Source organism: Trachurus japonicus, chromosome 18, assembly GCF_045865225.1.
Source record: "Trachurus japonicus isolate A0001 chromosome 18, Traja_1.0".
NCBI lineage: Eukaryota > Metazoa > Chordata > Actinopteri > Carangiformes > Carangidae > Trachurus > Trachurus japonicus.
Window position 1 is genome coordinate 13,264,798 of NC_140924.1, and position 15,774 is coordinate 13,280,571.

The 15,774-nt window shown below is 41.7% G+C and overlaps 1 protein-coding gene and 2 non-coding genes across 4 annotated transcripts in view; 1 reads left to right on the plus strand and 2 right to left on the minus strand.

Annotated features, from left to right (window-relative positions):
* Positions 1-15,774, minus strand: part of eml3 (EMAP like 3) — a 46,185-nt gene that overhangs the window by 10,760 nt on the left and 19,651 nt on the right. Inside the window, exons 4-12 of one of the 2 annotated variants that reach the window (XM_085760528.1) lie at positions 15,161-15,637; positions 11,090-11,200; positions 10,776-10,804; positions 5,343-5,378; positions 3,952-4,072; positions 2,805-2,954; positions 2,637-2,706; positions 1,828-1,938; positions 1,060-1,155 (exon numbers count right to left, since the gene is read on the minus strand). In XM_085760528.1, coding sequence (XP_085616654.1) covers positions 1,060-1,155; positions 1,828-1,938; positions 2,637-2,706; positions 2,805-2,954; positions 3,952-4,072; positions 5,343-5,378; positions 10,776-10,804; positions 11,090-11,200; positions 15,161-15,637 — 1,201 coding nt within the window. The remainder of the gene's footprint in view (positions 1-1,059; positions 1,156-1,827; positions 1,939-2,636; positions 2,707-2,804; positions 2,955-3,951; positions 4,073-5,342; positions 5,379-10,775; positions 10,805-11,089; positions 11,201-15,160; positions 15,638-15,774) is intronic. The other variant, XM_085760529.1, reaches the window with a different exon arrangement.
* Positions 9,540-9,621, minus strand: trnas-gcu (transfer RNA serine (anticodon GCU)). Its single transcript has one exon. It is a non-coding gene; the product is annotated as a tRNA-Ser (tRNA).
* On the plus strand, positions 14,509-14,580 carry trnat-cgu (transfer RNA threonine (anticodon CGU)). Its single transcript has one exon. It is a non-coding gene; the product is annotated as a tRNA-Thr (tRNA).

Genomic DNA, 15,774 nt, shown 5'->3' on the forward strand with positions numbered 1-15,774 from the left:
ATTCACAAATTCCAGGACAGTATCAGTATCAGCTATTTTATCCAACCACAGACTTATCTATTTATAAAGCCACACCATAAACACACATTCATACAGTACATACATAATCAGGGCCGTTGCTAGGAATTCTGGGGCCCCTGAAAGTATACTAAAGTGGGCCCCTGACTTTTCCACTTTTTTTCTCAGATTATGTATGTATTATCATTTTTTATTTAGCCTACTTTGTTTTGATGTTAATGCAGCATTACTATGAGTATTAGTCAGGGTCTTATGCAGAATAATTCAGTCACACAAACATTAGACTACTGGGGTTTTTTGTGGGCCCTACTCGGCCCAAAAGTATCATCACCTTTCTCCCCTATACAACGGCCCTGTACATACACACAAACAACCCCAAATCAATCAATCAATCAATAAATAAATAAATAAATAGATACTCTCTTCAGTTCAGCACACTGGTAAAATAAAGTTCATTGTTTACAACAGCACACAGGACGTTGTCGTGGCACCAAATGTCTGAGAAGCTTCCCAGGTCTCCCATCAGTCTATAAAATGCGAACTCCAGTCTGATCCTACAGCGGACGCCTCTACACCTGCCTGGCCTTCCATTTATTTTCTCCTAGAGATGTAGATCGCCATCTTTGCTTCCCCCACAATAAAATTCAGTAGTTGCCACATGGCCTTGTTCTCTTTTCTGTATCCCACCCCATAAATAAAGTTTGCGGTTGTAAAAGTTTGATTAAAAAGACTAAAAACACGTGTCAATAGAGTAAAAAAAACGCAGAGAGCCTCCCACACTCACTAAAAATGTGGAAGGTCGTCTCCCTTATCCCACAAAAAGGGCACTGGTTGGACACAGCAGTATTAATAATGGACGTAAAAGAATTGGACGCAATGGAGAGACCAAAGAAGATGCTGAGAGAGAAGAGGAAGACTAAGAAGGTGTCTATAAGAGGGAAGTGCTCCTCCGACCTGTAGGTGGAGCCAGAGAGCAAACACACCCCACTCTCTTATAAAACATCTGTAATAATAAAACACTGATGAGCTTCTCCTCTGTACCTTGACCTCTGCGTACTTGGTGGCCTTGTTGCAGTCCCACACCGACAGCATGTGTTCGTTGGAGTCATCGATCACACACAGGAACGTCCCGGCGTCCTGGAAACAACATCCAACAACAACAACAACAAACAGTTTAGACGATGAACGCAACACTGTTTTTAATTCATTCATTAATGCGACACACCTCCAAAAAAAAACATCATTACACTGCAAAAACTCAAAATCTTACCAAGAATATTTGTCTTATTTCTAGTGAAAATGTCATTTCTAGTCAAAACAAATCTCATTATACTCAAAATAAGACTCATCACATAAAAAGTAGCTTGTTTTTGGAGACTTTTTACTTCTTTCAAGCAGATTTTCACTTGAAATAAGTAGAAAAATCTGATAGTGGAGCAAGTTTTTCTTTCTTATTACAAGCACAAAAAAACTTGCTTTCACTGGTAGATTTTTCTACTTATTTCAAGTGAAATTTTGTTTGAAACAAGTGAAAATGATCTAAAAACAAGTTAATTTTTAGGTGATGAGTCTTATTTTAAGTGGAAAGAGATTGGTTTTGACTAGAAATTAGACATTTTGACAAGAAATAAGACAAATATTCTTGGAAAGATTTTGAGTTTTTGCAGTATAGTAGTGGAAACATAAACCTGACCTGTTACAAGGGAAACAGGGTACCACCACCGCCACGTTCACTTAATCCAGATTACTGAAAGAGTTAATTATCCTGGATCTGTTAAGTCTGTTTTATTATCATCATCATGGACTCACAGAAACAGAGAAGGCCACGGATCCCACTCCTCTCTGGAAGGTGCCGAGGCCGATCTGCTGCAGCGTGACCAGGGAGGTGGAGTCCCAGATGTGAACACACGGCTGCAGGGGCTAATACACACAGAAGAACACACAAAAAGACACAAATTAAATTAAATCAAATCAAACTCGATTCAATTAAACAAAAAAAATGTATAACTTTATAAAAAAAAACTTGTTTGTCCCCATTTTAAAGCTCAGCAACTTCTTTAAATTTGGTAAAAACGACGACCACCTGGACTCGATGATGAGTTGATTCGCACTTCACACACTTGGTTCTGTCTGTGCTATTCTTTATCTATCTGTTGTTTGTTTTATGTTACGTTAAACTGTGTTTTTACTTAACTTATGTTTCTTTTATGCACACTTTTTGCTTTTTGCAGGGGACAAAAAAGGTTTTATGATTCTGATTTTGATTCATATCGTATATGACTGGATTGTTTTATTTACTTTTATCTACTTTTTCAATTCATTGTTTTATAATGAATTGACCAGATAATATATATATACAGTATATATATTTTTTTTAAATTTTGTTTTTTCACAATGGTAACATGACAAATCCATTTCCCTTCATATACATTTTTCCCCTTTTTACAGCTACACATTATCTTAACACTTATAATCAAGAGTTGTGTAATAAAGCTGTACGATAAAATAATAATAATAGATTTGATAGATTTTGATAGATAGAAATAGAACATAGGATCAATTATACGATAATATTTGTTTTAAAGCAGAAATAAATAACATATAAAAAGTGGTTTCACCTTCCCGTCTTTGTCCACACCGGCTGTCTGACCAGACGCCACTCGCACTTTGTCCGGATGGAGGGTGAGACTGCAGGAGAGAGACGGAAACGAGGCGTTCAGGGACACAGAGATAAACTGTAAAAGTATCTCAGGTACAATATGGGACAATAAAATAAAGACACCGACCAGCGGACGCAGTCTGTGTGTTTGCGGTAGTGACGCTGTGTTCGGTTGTTGATGTGGTAGAGCACGATGACGCAGGCGATGAAGTACACCGCCTCGCCCGTCGGCAGGAAGTACAGGTTGGCCCGACAGTCGCGCCCCCGGTAACCGTAGCTGACGTCACAGAGTCAAGGTCAGAAAGAAACGTGAACAAATACAGACGTTTGAATTGGACTTAATCAATAAAAAAAGAGGAAAAATGTTTTTATCCCACATTACCAACTGAATTCAAATAATTTCAACAAGAAATCTCAACAGAGCTTCAGAGCTACGAAATTGAAACCATTTCTGTTTAATTGTTTAAATATTTATCTATTTGTTGTCTCTTTTTATTTGAACATCTGTTTATTTTTAGTTAATTCGTATGTGACTTCTTGTCTGTTTGTTGGCGGCCTGACATTTTTTGTGTCTTTCCACTTATTTTCTTGTGGATTTAAAAAATAATAACAACTTTAATTCATACCGAAACTGATCTGAAGTCAGGCGTCCACAGAAGCCTGGATTTTCTGATTTATTTTACGTTCAAGCCAAAATAATTCGACACTTTACCTCTGGGCTAATCAACAGGAAACGTTGTGAGAACAAAATCTGATCTTTCTTGTACTTTTTTCTTTCTCTCTTTGTGTAAAACGTCTTTATAAAACACTAAATATTTCCTTCCGAGGTAAAAGGAGCTGAGCCGTTGGCTGCTGTTTCTTTTCTTTCTTTTTTTTAATGTATTTTTAAAAAGAAGTCCCAATATAATTCATTGAGCAACAGATCTAACTCACAGGTTGAGGACTCTACGGAGTTAAAGAAAAAAAAAGAAAAAGAAAAGTATCACTTTACATGTGTTTGTGGTGAGATTTACATGTGTAAAACTTTGTTTGTGGAAAGTAAGACACTTGTGGTTCATGGCTCACATTGGAGGGTTTTTTTTCTGTGGGTTACAGACAATAAAGTCCAATAAAAACGTCCATAAATAAATCACAGATGTTATTTCAGACCTGGAAGTCCACGGATGACTCACACACACACACAGACACACAGACACACACACACTCTCTGGAGCAGCACAGTGATATCGATCGGGGAGACATTTATTGCGAGTCGGTAACGTGAGGAAGGATACACCCAGTCCAGCTCCAGACGCTCCGAGGGCGGCTCCATCTTCAGGTCGTCGTAGTTCTGGATGTTGGAGGGGATGTACATGGTGATGGGCCGGCCGCGGATGAACATCTTGATCGACTGTCCTGGGAGGAGCAAAACATAATAATACAATCTTTATTTCTCATCCACGTATTATTTGACATTTCCCTCCATTTTCCCTGCAGAGAGAAACATCTCGTATCTGAAGATCCTCGATCGTATCTCGGTTATTTCTAAAATATCAATATTTAACGACTGGATCTTACAGAGTCTCATCGCTCACTCACTGTTTTCATTGATCTCTAATTATTTCCAGTTGTTTCCTCTCTTTTCTATTTTCACGACTTCTTGCAAAGATGTTTCAAATTAACAGACTCCTTCAAGCAGCTCAAGAGACACAAAACCTGCCTGATTCTAGTGGGATTTAAATTTTTTAGAGAAAAGTAATTAATAGTCCATAAAGACAGTGTTTTAATGGAATAGGTGAAGTGGAAACTGAATTTATTATTATGTGTTTTAATCGTGTCACAACCTGTTAATCCTGTTTCACTGATAGAGACATGATCACCGTACTGTGATGATTACTAAATGTGCCAATAAAACATTTTTTGCACACACAAAAAAGGGAAGCCAATAAAATATCCAGCATTTAAGATTAATTTGGACTAAATATCAATTATGATATTATCACCATTCTGCCATTAAATGCCAAAAAGTTTGATTTGTCACATGCAAAAAGTAAAATTTACAGTGAGATCAGGGTAAAAACTACAAATTTAAAAGCAAAAAGTCAATATGATGAAACATACTGTACATATATGAGGGTAAATATTGCTATATTTGATCATAGGATTTCATTGCATTCTACTGCAACAGAAAAATAAAGTGAAAAAATCGACTTTGGCACATATTGTGATATATATTTAGATTAATGTTCATATTATACCACCCAAATTTCATAATATCCATCTGTAAAAACACAGTAATGAGCTTGTTTTCAGTCTATTTCTGCCTGAAGCTGCTGCTGGCGTCTCTATAGCGGAGGATCAGAGTTAAGCTTCATCCTCTGCTTTTACAGCTTTTAACAAACTATATTTTTATTAGATGGAGACAGCAGCTGTCATCAAAGCAACATTAAACTGTATTTAATGTTGCACACACATCGATGACCTTTTCCACTTTAAGAACAAAAAAAAAAAAGGGATCATAACTTATAAACTATTTCTTCAGAGGGAGCGATCACAGTATCGACCCCTCACAGTGTCGGTGTGTGTGTGTTAACGCCGGGCAGCCGCCCAGACACAACAACACACAGTGAACAGTACAGCGGGGTAAAGAAGACAGAAGGACGTCGGGGTGGGATGGGGTATCTACCTTGGCTGTAGGTTCCTCTCCTGGACCCCGGAGACCCTGCAGAGAGAGAAGGAGAAGAGCCAAATAAATAAATAAACAGCAGTTGAACCTCTCGGCTCTAAATCACAGCCGGTTCCCACTGAGTTAAGAGCTTTGGATTTCAGGTTGGATTGTGTTTTCCTTTTTCCCCCTTTCCATCTCTTCTTTGAATTTCCTGAGTCTGTTACCGCGGCAACTTGTTTTATGACACTGGGCATTGGAGGCCGAGCAAATTGCAAGAGAGCGAAATGTGCTTTTAAAGCTTAAAAAGTCACAATATCACATCGTGACTCTGCTGTCCCCCTCTGGTCTCTACGAGGACCAGGGTCCAACATGTGGATCCCGTCACGGTTTCCAACTGTCCCATGATTCATTGCAGTAGCAGTAATGAAAACAATATGCGAACAAGCCGAGAGAGAGCCGGAGGATTACGCTGTTAAATCTGGGTATTGTGTTTCAGCATTAGTTCAACCGTAACAGTAACAGCTGTTGAAATCTTAAAATAAAATAAGATAGAAGATGCAAAAAGGGGAAAAAAAACAAAAAAACTTTGGACGCGACTCAGTCGAGCAACAACACAGGTCATGTGACGGTAAGGAAACAGGAAGTAAAACTCACTTCCGCTTTCTTTCTTTTTTTTCTTTCTTTCTTTCTTTCTTTCCGACTCTACCTGGTCAATAACAATAATAATGGATCATCATTGGGTTTTTAGATGTTAAACTTGTTTTTGAAAGTGAAGTTTGCAGAAACAGCTGCCATTTTGTTTCCCATTGGGACCATTAGCCTAGCGCGCTAATGTTAGCACTGATTCGACCATTAGCTCAATCAAAGATTCAACATGAGAGGACGAACTCGCTGCAGGAGACCACGCCCCCTTTTTTGACAAAATGAAACCAGCTTGGAAGCAAAAATTGAAAACTTTCGCATATTTTATCCAGATTGCAACAAATGATTCACATGAGGGCTCGATCTTCCTCGTCTTCTTCCTACTCCATCAGTTTGGATTTAAAACCCTCTGGTTGCCATTTTTTGCCCCGTTGGAGACAATAACGCAGTCTGACTCCAAACAGATGCCACACATTGTCCTTTTGTCTCTCTTTTGGACAGATGTGCCATGTTAAATAAGATGGAGATGGAGGCTCTGGCCCGCCCACCCAGGATCAGAGGCTCGGGGACACGATGTTCTGTCTAAGCCTTGAAAAGATCCACGACTCTGTTGTAGCTCAAACAAAAAGTTCCAGAAATTCTTGGAATAGTTTCAGTTTCACTTGAATTATTGTTGCTAGTTATTCATTTCCACTTTGTTTCTTTTCTCTCTGTGATTCTCCAAGGGCGAAGAAGCTTTTTGCTAAAGGAACTCCTGGTTTAAACTAGAGGTAGAAGAAAGTATTGAAACACTAAAATATTGCCATCTTTCATATATCAATTCTTTGAAGCGCTGTATCAATAGCATCAATAGTTCACAGGATGACAGAGGTTTTCTACTGAATTTGAACCTCCATGTTACAGGAACTGTGTAGCTAATACAAATACAATAGGTGCAACTATTCTGTGTCTGAACGCATGAAAATAAACTGCATGTTTTTCCTCTATATAGTATTTTGTACTCTTTATTCTAGGAGAGTTTTTTTTATATATAAAAATATACTTTTGGAGAACATATCTCCTTGTTGACAGCATCTCCATATATCACAATATAAATATACCATATCGGCACATTCCTGCTGATGCGATACGTAGACATAGGGATGAAAGGGTTAATGTTGCATGTTGTGCTGATCTAAAATATGGAAGCAGTCTGTCATTTTATAATATCAATATGTCAACAAAATTAGTCAGTATTCTGGTTTTTCATTATGTGCAGAGTTTCCGTGTGTTGTACACTGTGTTCATTTTCATATCAAAAGCTCTTTGAGGAAAAAAAAAAGAAGGGACTATAAAAGTTAACCTTTAAATCATTAACACAATAAATGAGTTTTTTCACAGCTCATAAAAACAGATCTTGATACTTTATTCTAATCAAAACTCTTTAAAACCGTCCGCCCATTCGTCCTGTTCCTGCCCTGTTATTGACTTGTCAGGAATCTAACACGGCCGATGCCAGGCACAATTATCACAAGAGTTATGAAGTGGAATGAGAGGCAGGAAAAACCTCCTCCACCTCCTCCTCCTCCTCCTCCTCGGCCATCCATCATCCCGTCGGCCGGGCTGGAGTGGAGCGGCGGCTCGGCCCGACCACAGAGGAGGGGTTTCCAGGCAGGACAGGCCCGGCAGTGTTTGGCTTCACGAGGTGTTTAAAAAAAAAACAAAAAAAAAAAACAGAAAAAGTGACAGCCAGTTTGAAGCAGGAGGGAAAATGTCCCACTGAGTGATGTTTGTGGCGTTCAAAGACAACGTTCAGCCGTGAAAAAACTGGACACTCGGCGGGGCCCCGAGCTCCCGCACCTTCCTGTCAACACCCATTAGCTCCCACTGAGATTCATGTTATCGCCGTGTCCGAGCACCGTTCACACGTCGGACAGCACAGCAGAGATACTCAGGTTCTCATTCTCATTTAGAATAAAATTAAAACCGTCTGCAGTGAAGGGCCTAAAATAAAACGACTCGTGATGTGAACCGACACATAGTTCAGAAAAACACACCCTGAAACGTTTTCCACAGCTGATCGTATCAGATGGGATGTGATGTGAGGTTCAACTGGCGGTGGCGGAGCTGCTCTAACTCTCACTCTCTCGCTCTGCTGGGCCTAAAAACAGACCGAGGCCTACAGTATAACGCTCATAAAAAAAGCTACGCTATAACCACAAATGTGGTTTGTTGGGAAATGCACTCATTTCTGCACAAATGAGTCCATGTGTGAAAAGCACTGAGGAGCTGCCCGGGCACCGGTACAGACGGACGCTGTGGCTCTCGGGGGCCTCGCTGCCAGCGCTGCAAAGTCAAGGAAATGTGGGAAAAGTCCCTGATTCGAACCAGGAGACGTACGATTATGATCCGTGATAACTTTTCACACAAAAAAAAAACCCCCAGAAGCCACTTTGACTCAGAGCAAGTCTCCATTTGTTCTGCTCTGTTGGGCTGTTTCTATACCACACGCACCAGAGAGACAGAAACAGACACCTGCACTGCAAAAACTCTAAACCTTTCCAAGAATATTTGTCTTATTTCTTGTCAAAATGTCTCATTTCTAGTCAAAACTAATCTCTTTCCACTTAAAATAACACTCATCGCCTAAAAAATTATTTGTTTTTAGATAATTTTCACTTGTTTCAAACAAATTTTCACTTGAAATAAGTAGAAAAATCAGCCAGCGAAAGCAACTTTTTTGTGTTTGTAATAAGAAAGAAAAACTTGCTCCACTATCAGATTTTTCTATTTATTTCCAATGAAAATATGCTTGAATGAAGTAAAAAGTGTCTAAAAAAACAAGCTACCTATTGTAAGTATAATGAGATTTGTTTTGACTAGAAATAAGACAAATATTCTTGGTAAGATTTTGAGTTTTTGCAGTGTGTCCTGTCCTGTCCTGCTGAAGAACAAAAAAAAAGCGCTGCCAACAAACTCCTCTACATCAGTGTGATTTTAAAACATATCCTGTGCCAACGCAAGAGGATCATTACACCCTGTGATCCTGCTCTGGATCCAGCTGTGTTTCAAGAACAAGTACAAAGACGCTGCATCTGTAACAGGCCTTAAAGGAGGATGGTGTTTCATTGGTGTATATCCTCTTACTTTACAGCTGCAGTTAACACAACTGTGCCTTGTATTCAAGAACAAAGTGTACTGGAGAATGTGGGCATCGATCCCACACTACCTCTCTCTCGCATGCTAAGCGAGAGGTAGAGCGCTGCTCTACCATTTGAGCTAATTCCCCTGGCGGCGTCGCAGTTTGAAGCAATGAGAACGAAGCAGAGAGAAGAAATGGTCCTTAGAGACAGGAAGTGGTCGTAACGTTGAATTTGTTGGCTCAATGTGCAAGAAATGAACCTTGTTGTATGATGAACATCTCTGTATTTTCCTTGTATACTGTTCCCTGTATACTATTTGTATCTATGTATGTCAACTCCTTTTAAATAAAGCTGTGAGAAAAAAAAAATGTGCAAGAAATGAAAAAACTTTCAGAGTTGCATGATACTGAAAACTGATAATCTCGTTGGCAGACTAAAGTAAATTTGACACCGACGAGGATGGGATTCGAACCCACGCGTGCAGAGCACAATGGATTAGCAGTCCATCGCCTTAACCACTCGGCCACCTCGTCTGATAACAGCCCATGCTTTAAAGGGCAATGCTGCTCTAAATTTTCAGGACATTACCTTGGGTTTACAGTGTACAGGAACATGAAGTGGATTATAAATAAATGGGAAGTGAATTTAGGAGGAACTTCACCATTACAGCAATTAAATGTCAATCTACATTGTTTTTTTTGCGTTATTGTACCTTGCCTAGTCCTTTTGAGTTTGTTGTCCAACTGAAAAGTCATTGTGGTCTTTGTCTACTGCGTCAATTTCAGATCCTGAACCTGGTTCATCAGGACAGAGACCGATCTGTTTACCAGGTAAAGGTCAAAGTGTTAAACAAGAGGCTTTTTGTCCACACTGATAAGTTTTTTATAATTAATAATAACCAATTTATAATACAGTAAAAGGTTGTATTTGAGACTGTTTTCAAAGGTCAAAGTTTCTGTCTGTCCTGACTACTGAAAGTACTTTGTATGTATTGTTTTGTGTATTACAGTGGCTCAGAGCCCAAAACAAGTTTCCCTTTGGGACAATAAAGTACAATCCAATCCAGTTTTTCTAACCTTAACCCTAAAACAGGTCCAACTGAGTCTGAAGGTCTCGTTTTAGGGGCTTGAAACTCAACCAGAGGCTCAAACAGGAGGTAATGTAGCAAGTTAAAGAGACGGGTTTTAAAATAAAAGAGTGGACGTGGCCTTAGATATATGTATGTGGTAAATACCAGAGGTGGACACTAATTTTCATCCCCAGCTCTCATGGGGAAGTGCTAAAAAGTGGATTGCAGAAGAAAAGAGAACAGAGCACCGTGCAGTTCCTCATGGAGATGTTAAACAATAGTCGTAATGACTGTGTATTTGGTTGTGGTTGTGTGTAAAGTTGCAACACATTGCTCACACTGTGTGTTTGACTAATCCTTCTGACAGATAAACAGATACAAAGGGGGAAACAGACAGTAATAATAAGACGTAGCAGTAGGCGGCTGTAGTCACTGATCTGGGCTCAGATTAATGAGGTGTCAACCATTTCTAAACTTTCCACGACCTCTTGACTTGAACTGGTTTTAAAAGTGGAAACTGGAAAAGATGATTGAACGTTTATAACTCGGCTTGTGCGTCCGAAGAGTCTAGAGTTTAATGAGATGAGATGCGACGTCAGAGTGTGAAGTGTTTCGTACCTGCGGTGGCGACCAGCTCCTTGGCTCGGCTGCAAAGACAGAGAAGAACAACAACATGTGAGACGGAGACGACAAAACCACTTCACACACGACTGAACGTCCAAAATTAGACGGAGAGGGGATCTGTCAGCTTTTTCATGGGAAAGGAATTTTATTATTATCCATCGGGGGCCGTCGGCCGTTCCAGCCGGCGTTCCTCGATGAGATACGTGAGGCCGTGGCGGCGGTGGTGGTGGTGGTGGTGGCCGTAGGAAAAAGTGAGTGCAGTGTGAGTGTTGTGTTGTGTTGTGGTGACAGCTGTGAGTGATGCTCACTTCTCCAGGCTCGGGGAGCGCGTGAGGAGGTTGGCCGAGGACGCCGCCTTCTTATCCAGACGCTTCCTCTGCCGATCCGGGTTCCCCAACTTCTCGCTGTTCCTGCGGACCCTACGGACGCCACGGGAGGGAGAGTCGGCTTCAGTAAACTAAACACACAGTATCACACACACACATGGAGGCAATCATCCCAACAGTTTATTGATGAGAACATGTGTAAACATCTGTAAACCAGCAGCCAGACACATGCAGGAACATGCGGGTTTGGACTTCCAAGGGAAAAGGAGGTTTATTACGGATATAGCTCAGCTTTAATAAGACTGACTCCTGATCACATTAGAGTGGACTGAGCTTAAAGGACACCACAAGTCTAGGGTTAGTAAACAAGAAAGAAACTGAACGAGCTGTTTGCTGATGCCGATTGTCACATTTCAAAACAAAAGCTTTGTAAAGGCTCATCCAAGTCGTAGTTGTTGGAGAAAGTTGAATCTAGGCCAACCGTCTGGTCTTGATCAGGACTAAACTTTGCTGTTTTCCTTCTCCTAAAGGACAAGGGAAACTTTTTAATCTGCAACTTCTGGGAAGGGAAGACAGGAGGTCAGAGAATCAATCCGTCAACGGAGGAAGAGGCCGAAGACACGCCTTATCCTACCACTGCATTGTTGTCCTTTCAACCCTTATTACCAAACGACTCAACAATCATCCACAACTGACCTCAGGTGACCTTAACGACTCTGACGACCGTCGTCACACCAACCAGGAGCACTGACCACCCAACTGGTACCAATGGTCTTGTTGGCGACCCTACCAAAGCTAAAGGGACTGGGTTTCCCTACTAGTCGGTTAGAACTGAAGAAGCCTCTTGGATGAAGGTCAAACGTCTCCAACGACCTACAACCGGGTCCTATTGACCTAGATTCAACTTCCGGCAACAAACATTCAGTACGTTTACATGCACATCGTAATCGAGCTATGCTCAAAATTCGATTTTGGCGTCTAATCGGACTTCTGTCCTTGTCCCAGTTTACATGCAACTGAGAAAATCGAATAACTGACGGGAACGTGTCTTCCTCCTCAACACCAGGTGGCAGTAATGCGTCGTTTCAGCGGGTTAATACGGCTCATTTTCCGGTTGAGCTGTTAGCCAGGCGGCAGACGGCGTTTTCGAACAGGGTGTGGAGTATGCGCATGTGCATTGTGCATATGTGCATACTTTGGTTTCCTCAAGTGTCATGTAAATGTACTGATTGGCTGGTTCAATCAGCGGTTGAGTGAGTGCCTTTGTGTTGGTCTTGCTACAACCTGCATCTTCATGTTTTGGCGTATCAGTCTCCTTGTTCCCAGATCTCAGCCAGAAACAGAAACAGATACAATGAACTGGAATTACCCTTCAAGCTACCTTCGGCTTATGATTAATTCTTGTTTCATTATTGCTTCTTCATCTCGATCCCGAAATAGCAACCTGTAGCGGAGAGGTTTGGCAGAAAATAACCTCACTTCCTGTGTTGACGCCGAAGTCGGGACATAATTAACCTGTCGCTGTCTCTTAAAGGTGTTCTGCTTCATGTTTCCTGTGATGAGCCACTGAACCAGAAGCAATCACAGGAAACATTGCAGGACTTTTATTAAAAACAAAAGCAGCTGTGACGTCTACCTTTTCGTCTCAGGGACCTTGGATCCAGGAAGTGAAACTAATCTTTAAAAAATACAGAGTTGGATGCAGCAGCAGCATGAAACATGGAGGAACTTCATCTCCCAGTGCGTCGTTGGGTTAAACCAGACAGAGCCACAGCACATGTTATTCATCATCAGCGAAACCCCGGCTACAAACCACAACGAGGAAGTGAGAACACCTGCATGCACAAGCCAATACAAGTGTGCGCATGCAGATCACTGTGGAGAGAGGAAATGACTTGTTTACAGCGGAGAGTAAATCACTGGATGCAAGAGATCCTTGATTGATTGATTGATGATTGATGATTGATGAAGGTCTGATTAAAGGGATACAGTAGTTCACTCAAAATCGAAATTTCACTCATTATCTACTCACCCTCATGTCAACTAAGGGCTGTGAGAAGTTTCAGAGTCCTCCATGGCTTCTCTGAGTTACAGCGGGGCTCGGCGCAGCACTGCATGTCCATATGACGGTAGCGAACGGAGCTCACTTTTCTTCGTCTAAAAAAACACACCAAAAAACATCCAAATACCTCCATACTGCTCGTCTGTAATGTCCCTCTTGTATTGAAGCCCCAATATAAGAAATTGTTCAAAAAAAATTCAATAAGTCTATGTTTTAAGCTTGTTTGTAGCGGAAGCTCCCAGTGTCTCAGTTCACTGCTTTGCCTGTGTCTGTGCAAATCTCACGCGATTTGCATTGACACCCGCTACAAACAAGCTTAAAATATAGACTTATTTAATTTTTTTCGGAACAATTTCTCATGTTGGGGCTTCAATACGAGAGGGACATTACAGACGAGCAGCGTGGAGGTATTTGGATGTTTTTTGGTGTGTCTTTTTGTTACGAAGAAAAGTGAGCCCCATTCACAACCATTATATGGACATGCAGTGCTGCGCACCGAGACCCCCTGTAACTCAGAGAAGGCACGGAGGACTCTGAAACTTCTCCCAGCCCTTAGTCGACATGAGGGTGAGTAGATCAATGAGTGAGAAATTTCAATTTCGAGTGAACTATCCCTTTAAAGAGGTTGGAACAACTGGATTTAGTCAGTTTCATGTGTGCAAAAACCCAGTCGAACAGCAGAACCAGCGACCTCAGGCACTTTCAGCTGACATCACACGGACCTTTGTTGTTCCTCCTGTGTTTACACTGTAACTCAAACCTCCTCCCCCTCCTCTTGTTTTACATTATACTGTATTCAACATCACTTTTTCCACTGAGCGCTCATCTGTTTGCCATGAAGCTAATCCTGGACGCGTCACTCAAGTGTAGGACGAGCGCTGCTGCCATTATGTTTCCCCCCTCACGTTGAAAAGAGAGCACAAGGAGGTTAAAGCCGACATGATGACAGATCATTCACCCCCGCTGACGTGCTCCTCCTCCCTAACAACACACCCTGCTGACCTGAGGCTGTTTCTGCAGAACAACTGGGTTTTGCCGTCACACAGAGAAGAGATCAGAGTGAGTTTGATTTGTCAGAGAGAAGCCACGAAACCCAATCAGGAGACAGAGGAGCACTGCAAAAAACTCAAAGTCTTACCAAGAATATTTGTCTTATTTCTAGTCAAAATGTCATTTCTAGTCAAAACAAATCTCATTATACTTGAAATAAGACTCATCACATAAAAAGTAGCTTGTTTTTAGACACTTTTTTCCTTCTTTCAAGCACATATTCACTTAAAATAATCTGATAGTGGAGCAAGTTTTTCTTTCTCATTACAAACACAAAAAATGTGCTTTCGGCGTGGTGGCCAAGTGGTAAGGCGTTGGTCTCGTAAACCAAAGATCATGGGTTCAATCCCCATCCATGCCTCTACCTGGTGTGTCCTCAATGCTCCTCAAAAAACCTGCTTTCACTGGCAGATTTTTCTACTTATTTCAAGTGAAAGAAGAAAAAAGCAGTCGCTCAACTCATAGCCTCGATGTAGACAAATATAATTTATTAAAAAAGGACCGACGTTTCGACCTCACACAGGTCTTCCTCAGGGTGTCAAACCCTGAGTCACACCCTGAGGAAGACCTGTGTGAGGTTGAAACGTCGGTCCTTTCTTTTTTAATAAATTATATTTTTCTACATCGAGGCTATGAGTTGAGCGACTGCTTTTTTTTATTCTTTCACTGTTTTTGTTCCGGCTGTCAGACAGCTGCTCTTCAATTCTGGTGTGTGCTAGCCTCCTACCACGTTTTTTTCAAAACTTATTTCAAGTGAAAATTATCTAAAAACAAGTAGATTTTTAGGTGATGAGTCTTATTTTAAGTGGAAAAAAGATTAATTTTGACTAGAAATTAGACATTTTGACAAGAAATAAGACAAATATTCTTGGAAAGGTTTTGAGTTTTTGCAGTGGGGGTCATGCAGACAGCGACGACGGCGACGAGTTGAGGTCACGCACAGGGCCGTTTTTTCTACTTCCTGGATGGGCGCCAGCGGCCCCGAGCGGTCCGGGGTTTTGACCGACGAGGGCGAGGCCGAGCCCGGGTCCTCGGGGGAGCAGCTTCGGTCGTGGAAGTCGTCCCGCTGCAGCTCTCGGATGGTGGTGGGCCGGATCGGCTCCTCCACCGACGACGTCCAGCTCAGCTCCTTCTCCCCCGGCTCTTCGTCTTCGTCCTGCTCTTCGTCCTCCTCCTCCTCCATGCCCGGGACGCGGTGCAGCTTGGCTCGGTTCCCTTCGAGCGGAGGGAGGGCGTCCTCCAGCTGCAGGCTCTGAGCGCGACTGGGCGGCGGAGGGTTAACCCTTTCCTGCCCAGCGAGGAGGGGAGTGGGATCTGTCTGGGTGGACCTGTCCAGAGTCTCTGGTCTCGGTCTGGACTCTGTGGACACTGTGTTTCCTACGTGGCCGTTGGCTTTGGTCACAATGTCTGACAGTTGGCTAGAGGTGGTTTAAAGGTTGAGATCAACACACACACACAACAGATTAAACATTCACATGTTCAACATTTTGGCAAATTGGCCCATTGCCATAATCCCTATAGTCATAGCAGTAGGTTTGTTACCTTTAATTGTCGG